Raw genomic sequence first — 10277 nt, 5'->3', positions numbered from 1 at the left:
ATAGGATGAGGGGAATAATGTTATGAGAACAATTGGTAGAGAGGGAAAGATTAAGCAATATCAAACTTGTTGATGAAATAAGAGAAGAGAAAACGTATAAAGCTTTTTTTCGGAGAAAAGAAAAACACAATTTCAAAAAAACATCAGAGAGCTTTTTTTACAGGTAGGTGTAGAGACCGCAAGAGACAAAACAGAACAATAAAACTGCTTCGCTGGCATGAACTACAAAAATCGATTGTGGAAATGCGAGAATTGCATGCGACAGATCTCAGATTCTCACGGTATAGTGTTTATTCAACAGTTTGCATGACTCATGCCGTGGTGTGCATGGTTATGAATGAAAGAAAAACATCAAAAGTTATTTTTTTAAGAATTGGATTTTATCTGTCGTCGGATTGTGTGTTTACACTTTTCGATGAATAAAAAATGTGAAAAAATGAAAACGGTGTAGAACGGCAAGGAGAGTGCAACGCCATATGTCAAATTTCTTTTCTATCTCTTCTGAATGTTCGAGAAAAAGAAGATTGATGCCGTTCCTCGGGTTGAAACTGCGGGCGGGAAAAAATGCCCTTTTAGCATTCATCTCTCGGATTGTAAGCGAAAGTATCAGGGCTAGAGTTTCTGTTAAAAGAAATACATAACAAGACATTGAAACTGCACATAACAAATATCTTTTAAACTATATAAAGCAGTTTCTTTTTCGAAAATCCAATGATCTTAGTACAAAATATTCCAACTATTAAGGTTTTGAAGCGCGGCTGGAGGTTACTTTGACATTTATTGAAAAATAAAATAGATGCTTTCTTCTGGGTTTTCATGCCTGAAACATGGTGCTTCTATATTTCACTAAACGGTACTGTACGCTGCTTTGGATCTGGTTTTTATAATTTCTTGCGATGTACTACGCGAAAAGGTTTTAACTTTGTTGTTTTTTTATTATTTCACAAACATGAAGAATACGTCGTAAACAAGTAACAATGAAAAAAATAACTTCGAATAAAGTGGTCATTGGCATTTGACCATAGTTTTATGTAAAAAAAAACGGTTATTAAAATTTATATGTGAGAAATAAGCATGTTTGTCATATTGAAACAAACTTTAAAAGAACAAATGAAAAAGTTTACAAGCGAGAGTTGAAAGTTATAAGAGAAGGGAAGAATAGGGTCAGAAAAAAAGAATGAAGTCAATCATTGAATGGGGAGGATACTGTTATGAAAACAACCGGTGGAATAATTGAATGATAACACAATTTTGAAAGAATATGAGCAGAGAAGATTCATAGAATTACTTTCGGAGAAACAACGAAGGTTCTAAAAGATTACAGAGGGATGTTTTACAATAAAAAAGAGTTGGGGTAGTAGGTGGCGTCAAAATGTGGTACAAATGAGAAATCATCCAGAAAATCATCGACAATTCGGAGCCTTAATTTGTATTTCTAACATTTCCGATAAAAATCACACATTTTTTACTACACTTAACCAATATTTCTCCACCGTTCGGTATTTGATTTATGAACTCTTTAGTCTCAGAATCAGAAACAAGATTTTTTCCACCTAGTACATTAAAAGCACAGTAATTTTCATATAAACCAATGTAATGTGCATCTATTTTCAGAATTTGAAAGGTTTCCGATGTCAACAGGGCCTGTAAAAAAGCGATTGTAAAAAAAAACTATTTTAAAATAAAAACTCACATCACGGAGACGAACAAGATCAACTGCTGCGGGATCGCCACTGACCTCTGATATCTTGAGATGAGCCAAGAAAGGAAAACAACTGGATTCAATGGATCCCTGATCCATCACAAATTCCTCTAGTTGCTTCCACTGCTGCAACTTGAACAATTCGTCAATTGACACGTCAAGTTTAGGTACTCTCATATGTGTAACGAAGAAATGCACGTTCAGGTGTTTCAAAACTCCTGGCTGAACGGCTTTCATCGCCCGTTGTACTTGACAGACATAAGTTGCCGCCACGAATAATTTTTGGACCTTCATCGGAGCGGTGTGAAAGAAATCCCAAAATTGAAGATCCAACTCCACAGGGAGAAACCATATATTGTCAGATTCTTAATTGTTGTATTCCGTGAGGAAAAAAGAATTCCCATATCCATTTGTTGAAGATTCGATGAAGTTCATAGGACGAGTTTTCCATTTTCTTCCATCTACTTTCAATTCTGTGGAGCGACAAAGCCATCTCCAAGTAATTTTGAGAGAATCCACAGTGAGTGTGATGCGTTTTTTGGTCAGATCCAGCTGTACATCTTCGTGATGCGCTCTCGAGTGGAGCATGTTTTTGCGAAGCGTTTTGGACACTTTCCGAAGACTGGCTCTTAAAATTTGGTAATGAAAATTCTACATATTGAACAGGTTTGAAAAACCCACCTTCCAATTATATCCACCTTCGCATTTATCATACAGAAAATCTCCAATGGCAACTTGTCCAGCATAATTTTTATTCGACGGATTCCTTTGAGCACTCTGGAAATTTTTAAAACATTGAAAGTTTATGAGCTGCTTTTCAGAGACCGTTTATTTTGTCTCTGTCATGTTTTAATCAGATTTTCACAAAACTTTTTGGCAAGATTTGGTAGAACATATAAACTACAGGTACGAAACAACCAAACTTTGCAATTTTGTATAGAAATTTCCGCTATCCTATTCTGTTAGCAGTCAAGGCGTAGAAAAATACATACCGTGTTCCCTCTAATTGATGCGCCCCTCCTGGATTCAAAAAATGTGCACAACTTTCTCACAAATGGTTTGGAAGTTTTTCTGAACTTTTTGTAAAAAATAGTCAAATTTCTTTCGTTTCCAACCGAGCTCAAGAAAATTTCAGATAAAACAATTTTTGACTACATGTAATAAAATATAGACAATTTTTCCGAAAAAAATACCTATTACCAAGAGGTTTGTATAAATTTGTTGCTCGCGTTTTAAGTATTTTATGAATTTTTAATGCTAAAAATAGTGGGTTGAAAATTAAAGGCGCATGAGCCCCAAATAGAGGGGAAACGGTAGTTTAGAGAACTAGGATACAATTTTTAACCTTATGCTTTCAATGCTCACTATATCCCAATTTTGTGGATGAATATAGGTATTTCGTAACTCACCGATATAAAGGCTGTTGATGTTATTCCGACAGGTGACGATGGGTTACGAAATCTCAGTGAGGAGCTTGACCAGGAGTTGTTCTGCAAAAGTTAATTAGGCGATATGACTAAAATATATAAAAGCTGCTTCAAATATATAAAAGCTGAGAGACGTCGTGAGCAGGACACTGATAAAATGTATAAGCTCGTTTTTTTTCAAAAAAAAAAACGCCCAACTTTGAGAGTGTGTCATAGTAAAACTAGCTGTCCAACAAAATGATTTTTTATTAAATCGAACAGACCAAGAATAGAACTCAATTTTTGTAGTTGACAACTTTTTTGTACGGACACTCTCTAGCAAGTTAAATATCGTCAAAGTAATTTCTCCCTCAAATTGACCCATTTTAGTGCAAAATAGAATGCTTCTTTAGCTTTTCCCTTAAAATGACCATAACCTCTAGAGAGTGTCCGCACAAAAAAGTTGTCAACTACAAAAATAAAGCTCTACTTTTGATCTGTACGGTTCATTAAAAATCAAATTGATAGGACAATCAGTATTACCATGCCACACCCTCAAAGTTGTACCTTTTCTACAGAAAAAACACAAACTTAATATACTTTTGAGCGGTACTGTAGGTATTTTGTAACTCACTGGTTTGTAAGGTGTAGATGATATCCGACAGGTGACGATGAGTTTTAAAAAATTGCTGCGCAGCTTGACCTGGAGTTGTTCTGGAAATGCTGATTAGGTGACTTGACCTAGAAAAAGTCGAATCGTGTTCTGTTAGCCGCATCGTTGAAAAACATTGTGCAGATAACGAGAATACAAATTATAACACTCTCTCTTCAATGTCACCCAAAAAAACACACACGCGTGAACTATATTTTTTAATTCATTCATTCTTTTAAGTTTTTGATGAGAAGCATAATTATTTCTCACTTACAAACTAATTTGAAATTGCAGATGATGTACCGACTGAAGACCTTGGGTTGTGAAGGTATAGCTTGGCAGTTTTTTTTTCTGTAAAAGTTTATTAATCGGTTATGCGTAGCAGAATAGAACACCAAGGTTACACCAAACAGAAAGAAATGAATATAATCACGGAAAAACTATCAATAAAAGAAGTGTCGGGGAAACTCAAATTATACTTTCAAAATACTGAAAATCAATTCTTTAGAGAAAAGCAAACAAACGGGGACACAGCAAGAGACGCAAACGCGAAAGAAAATATGCTGCAGTGGTATAATACACGTCCAGCGAGAAGAACATGCAAAACTTGGAAATTCAAAGCAGGAAAATAAAAACAAAAATGAAATGTAAGTACCATACTTAATACACATTTTCGCTGAACCTAACTAAAATACGTATCTGCTATTGTGTAAGACGCAGAGACGAAAGAAATTTTCGTCAATCGAGTAGAAATGAAGAATTACTGCAGACAAGAGACGGAGAGAAAAAGACACTTGCCTTCTATCTCTCCGGGATGGGAGAAGAAGATGAAATGACAACACGTCTTTCTTCCAATGGGGCTACGTTAGATTTTTTCAAAATAGGTAATAAAAAAGGAACCATGATGCATGGACAGGATAATTAGTTGATGGAGTGAAAGGTGTGCGCTTAGTGCTGTAGAAGGAAAAAGTGCGCATACAGTGAAATCATGAAATGAGCAAAGAAACACTTTTTTTCAGACGGGTCGAAGGTGAACGGAAAGGAAATTTTGCAGACAAGATACGGAGAGTAAAAGATACTTTCCTTCTACCTCTCCGAGGCAGGAGAAGAAGATGCAATGTCATCCTGTCTTTCCTCCAGCTGTCGATTATATCATGAAAAAACTGCAGGATAAATGGTTAGAATAATATTTTGAGGTAGTGCTGACAATGATTCACTTGAAACTTCTTGAAATGACAGGAATGAAAACAAAAAAAACCATCATGCATAAAAATATTGATAAGTTAGGTGTGTAAAAAGTCTGCAGACCCCAACAATGTAAAAGAAACAAAGAAACAACTTTTTTAAGAGGGCTCAAAATCGAGTTTCTGAAAACTTTAGAGTTAGTGACCTGAGAAATTTACAACGTGGTTGGAAAAATACCATAATACCTGTGATAAAGCGCACTCGCTAACAAGAGTTTGGAGAACTATCCCGGCTGTCTTTAAAAATATGAATTTTTTTACTGAAGAAATTTGGTATGAGTATTCAGCTATTTTTTGTCAGTCAGCTGCTTTTTAATAATTTTTTTTTGCAAAACGAGATAAACAGCGGCAAACTGGCTCGGCTTGGTGCTCTTCTTCTACAGATTTGAAGGTGTGTTCACATTCAGACTTCATAGTTCTAATTTATTTAATTTCAGAATCGTTAGTTGAAGAAAACCGAGTTTATTGCAAATGACAATGGTCCCAGAAGATACACTTCAGCACAACAACGATTGGAGATGATGTGAATACTGATAAGGTTGTTAATGATCTTTTGCGGTTGATAAGAGAACTGAATCTCTCTTTTTTTGCACTTCTCTGATAATTTTTTATTTGATTTGTTTTGCGTTCAGTCACGTTGACCAGATTTCATGAACTGAATATTTAATGAAAACGTACTATGTGTACTTTTGACTTTTATATCTATGTTTCTATTTTTCATAATAACTATGTCAGAGCCAATGCACAAATTTAAAACATCCGTTCTGGGAGTTCTAAACATCTTAAAACTCGACCGAGTTTTCAGAATGTTTTGTGGAAACCTGATAAATTATGTTTCGATTTATGTAATTACTGTAATACAGATAAAGTCAAGATTTATGGTGAGTTTTTTTGTCCAACAAAGCTGTCAAAGATTATCTCTTTTACTTCTTTGAAAAGCGGGCAGACAAACCACAAACGTATTGTTTGTACAGTAATGCATTCCACTTGATTAAAAAATCAATTATAACCCATCAAACCTCTCAAAAAGTATATTAAATGACCAATAAAATTGAGTTTGTGGTCACTGTGTAGAAACCAAACACAACTGAACAAATTTTATCCGTCTGCAAAACATTTTCACAAACCTGAGAAACTGTAAACGATTAAAAATAGTTATGGTCATGTTACACAGTTGTAAATTTTTTGAATTTGACAGACATAATATTAGAAAACCACCATTCCATGTTTAAAGTTAATTCTACCGTTTTTGAAACTTTTGACTTAACTTTTCACTACAATTTTCGACGTAAAATATTGACTTAAAGATTTCAAAAAATGGGGCATTTTTAAAATACCAATTTTTTCGAATGTATGTATTTCAAACAAAAATTCATGCCCTTTGTGAGCTGATTTTTTTTAGAAATGAAGACGCGGCACATTTTTAAACTATTTATTGATTTTTCCCTTTTAGAGTGATGTAATATGCTTTCACGGAAAAGAATAGCCAAGGAGTGTATTGTTGGAAGAACAAAGAATGAAATCTGAAAAATTTTTGGTTTATATTCCTTTTAAAAAGTTGTTTTTGGTTGTGTGCTCAACAATAATTAATTGAAAATTTTGATAAGTTTTATTGTTCATTTTAACACCGTTTTCTGAGAATATAAAAAATAATTGTTATTTTCAGCTTGTAAAAAGTAGAATTGTCTGAAAAACATATCCGATTATCCGATTGTTCGACACTATACCGTTTCATTTTCAGATGTTTGTGTTTTATTCCACCTCGGATCATTATTGTGATATTATCGCACTTTATATAAAACTTCGATGATTACTGCGAATTCTCATTGCAAGTTGTCTTCAATTCACAGTGAATGCAATTTTGTTGTGATGTTTTGGTTCCCATCAGCGTATTATACAATCATGTTCACTTTATTTATAGACAAGAAAACATATTTCCCATTTTTTCTATGTTTTTATTCTAAATGTAAACTGGAAGTCTTTTTGTCAATTATGTAAATCACAAAGTGTAGAATTGGGCATTTTTATCAAATTTGTTCTTTTATCATTTTCCAGTTTTCTTATTTTATGTATTTTTTCAACACGTTTTTTGTTCAAAACATGAAACACATCTGCCTTTTTTTCAGAACGTCGCTTTTCGTCATGAACATCAACCTGAAAATAGCAATTGGTTAGTTCCAATCTATCGGCGTGTTCCAGTGTTGAATATTCTAGAGTAGAACATGTAAATATCAAAAAAGTTTATCTGAAATTGAGATTCTCCAATTTGTATATTGCTTGTAATCTATTTTTTTTCTTAGAGTGTTCTGACTTTGTTTGGAGTATGATTTGATATTTCCCATCTAAAACAAATCTCTCGTTTTTATTCTCCAAATGATTCGTTGACCACATACATTTTCTTTCGTTCTCTTTTCTCCACAGTGTGAAGTGCCTTTCACCTAATGTGACAGAGAATGAATACGCATGATGAATAGAGAAAAAGAGTGTATTTGTCTGGGGACCCCTCGAGAGACTTCTCTACCCTAAGTGTTTCTGTCTCTCTTATTCTTTTCTATCTCTATGGTTCGCACACCATTGGAGAGGTCAATTTAGAAGAGTCTCCTGTTTTCGTCGTGGGGTAATTAAGGAGAAGAAGATGAGGGTGAAAGAAAAAAGAGGATGAGAAAAGAGAGAGACCTCTTCGGCTGTTTTTCCGCCATGTGAACAGTGCCGGCGGGGGTGAATCCATCCTGAAATAATAAATGGCGATTTAAAAGTTTTAAACTGTTAATAATATCTTAACGCGAATGAAATTAAATTGGATCAACACTTGAAAAAATATTGTTCGCAAGAGCCAACCTAATCCGGTATGGCGCCGAGCTATGATTGATGTAGAAATGTTTTCAGGCAAAAAAATATAGCAGAAATTATTGAAGATTTCCATCTGCGGTTAAGGCTGGATTCGAGAATTCGTTTCATGTAGTCAAAGTCGCATATTTGTTTCAACGCTTTAGGTATCACCGTCAAACCTGCAAGAGAGGTGCACCCAGCGGTGTTCGTTCAAACCTGTATATCATGGTTCCCAAAAGAGATATCGAAAAGTTGTCAACTAACAATGTATAGTCCGATATTTATAGAGTATATTTTCAGTTTGAAAAAAAAGTTGATTCTTTAAAATTAGTCAAGATATTATGCTTCAAACTTTTGCAACTAGGTGCACCTTTATTACTGGTTTAATGGTATTAATTTTTTATAGCTATTCACGATTCATGTGTTTATTCTCCAACAAGGGCTTGTAGACAAACGAAGGTTAAATACTAGCCACCAACACTATAAGTAGTAGAAATTATACATATTTGTATCAGTTTCAGAAAAAAGAAATCTCAAACTCCCCGTACATAACTATAATTTTCCAATAGCTCATAACATGTTCATATTGCTTTTCTTTATCGTTTCAATGGGCTAATTTTGCAGCTTTCTGCAAATCTGTCTGCTAGCAATAATTAAGAATGACTTGTAAATTCCGATCAATCAGTTAGTTCATTTAAATCTTCAATAAACACGGCTAGACAGTCTTATAATGGATGTACCCATTTTGTAAATGTCTGTGTTGCCGTCCCAGCTATACTTCCCATGGGACCTACGTAATAGACTCAAGCGACACATCTTTTTTTTAGATATTCTGTCAAAAATAGAAATGATTTTTTAGAACTAAACATGTTAAATGCTACATTGAATACCTCAAGCTAATGAAAACATTTTTGTTTTCCGAAACTAATTAAAATTAAGACAACTTTGAACACACACCCGGCCACAGGAGACAAAATTGACCACTATTGTTTCAGAGAAATAAGAATCCTAGACGTATTAGTTTTGTTTTGACTGTTATTTTATTTGAATATGATGTAGACAGACGAAGATCTTCGAAAACTATTTACTGCCTCAGATATTTTAACTGCCAGTTTTCTGATTTGTATTCAATTCATTCTTATTTCGTTCTGTCGACGACACCCTCAAGTTACCAAGTTGAAAAGGTACCTCATATATTTAAAAAAAACGTTTAACTACATATGTCTTATGTCGTAGAAAAAACATAAATACCGTTTTCTACATGCATTCATAATTTTGTAGTATATGGGAACACAATATGGCATACTGATAACTGAAAAACTTGAGAAATGAAAATTAGCTCATTTGTGATCTATGTGACATTCAGAACATATAGAATCGTTAGTCTTCAAAGGTTGATGTATATTCTAAGTTATTTGTTTGTGTTCCCGATGACGTAGAAGTGATAAACACAGATACCAAGAATAGCGACAGACGTAGTAACCCTTGGGGACCTAGAGAGCCATGCCGACCAAATTTCTTTTATTTTATGTCACCGTTTCTAGAATACTTACTTACTTAGTTACTTAGTCGATCCGTTCTTCGCTCAGTTGGTGTGGGCGCGGATCACAGCTATCCATTTTTTCCGATCTTTGGCGATTGTGCTCCAAGGTTTGATCAGTTGAGTTCCTTGTCGCACTGAGATTTCTTTCTTTAGCGAGTCGGCCCATCGCATTCCTGGTCTTCCTACTGGCCTTTTCTCATTTCTGGGTATCCATTCTTGAAGTAACGTTGTCCACCGATTATCGTTTCTTCTCATCACGTAGCCAGCCCAACCTAACTTTCGTTTCGTTATGAATACAAGAGGGTCTTTCACTTGGGACCTCTTCCTTATGTCTTCTCGGTGGAGGTTTTTCTCTCGTTGTTCCGTGAGGGTAATTCCGACGAGTTTACGTTCCAGTGCAGCATGTGTTATTCTTACTCTTTTGGATAGAGCTTTAGTGAAAGTCCATGTTTCTGATCCATATGTCAGTGAGGGGAGAACAATGGAGTCGAAAAGTTGCGCTCGGATTTTCGGACATGTCAAGGCATCTGTTGTGTTTTTGATATTGTTGAGTGCCGCCCATGCTGATCGTCGTCTTCTGTGAACTTCTGGCTCTAGTTCGTTTTTTGTATTGAGCAGTCTTCCCAAGTACACGTATTCTTCAACATCTTCAATTGCAGTCATGGTGTTGTTTTTTCTGATATATATTTGGTGACTTGACGCGAATTTGTTTCTCAACACTTTTGTTTTACTCGCGTTTATTTCCAGACCGACTGTTTCACAACTGTTTACCAGCTCTTGTAGCATTTTTTTTTCGCTATTTGTGGAGTTTTCGAGATGAGAATGATATCGTCGGCGAATCGTAGGTGTGTTAGGGTTATGCCGTTAATTCTGATACCAGGGGAGTTGTCGTAGTCATCTT

At 34.9% G+C, this 10277-nt stretch overlaps 2 protein-coding genes across 2 annotated transcripts; both read right to left on the bottom strand.

Annotated features, from left to right (window-relative positions):
• Positions 1 to 1422: 1422 nt before the first annotated feature.
• Positions 1423 to 1996, bottom strand: GCK72_025855 (uncharacterized protein; the record flags this gene model as incomplete). The annotated part of the gene is made up of 2 exons (XM_053736518.1): positions 1423 to 1644; positions 1694 to 1996. 2 exons carry the CDS (start codon positions 1994 to 1996, stop codon positions 1423 to 1425), a joined length of 525 nt encoding a protein of 174 aa, XP_053580084.1.
• A 72-nt stretch (positions 1997 to 2068) lies between these two features.
• GCK72_025854 (uncharacterized protein) lies at positions 2069 to 2448 on the bottom strand (the record flags this gene model as incomplete). Its single annotated transcript, XM_003105550.2, has 2 exons — positions 2069 to 2330; positions 2384 to 2448. The coding sequence occupies 2 exons, from the start codon at positions 2446 to 2448 to the stop codon at positions 2069 to 2071; spliced, it is 327 nt and encodes a 108-aa protein (XP_003105598.2).
• Between the last annotated feature and the right edge of the window lie 7829 nt (positions 2449 to 10277).

The sequence above is a fragment of the Caenorhabditis remanei genome, chromosome X (assembly GCF_010183535.1).
Source record: "Caenorhabditis remanei strain PX506 chromosome X, whole genome shotgun sequence".
Taxonomy (NCBI): domain Eukaryota; kingdom Metazoa; phylum Nematoda; class Chromadorea; order Rhabditida; family Rhabditidae; genus Caenorhabditis; species Caenorhabditis remanei.
This window is presented reverse-complemented; position numbering and strand designations above follow the sequence as displayed.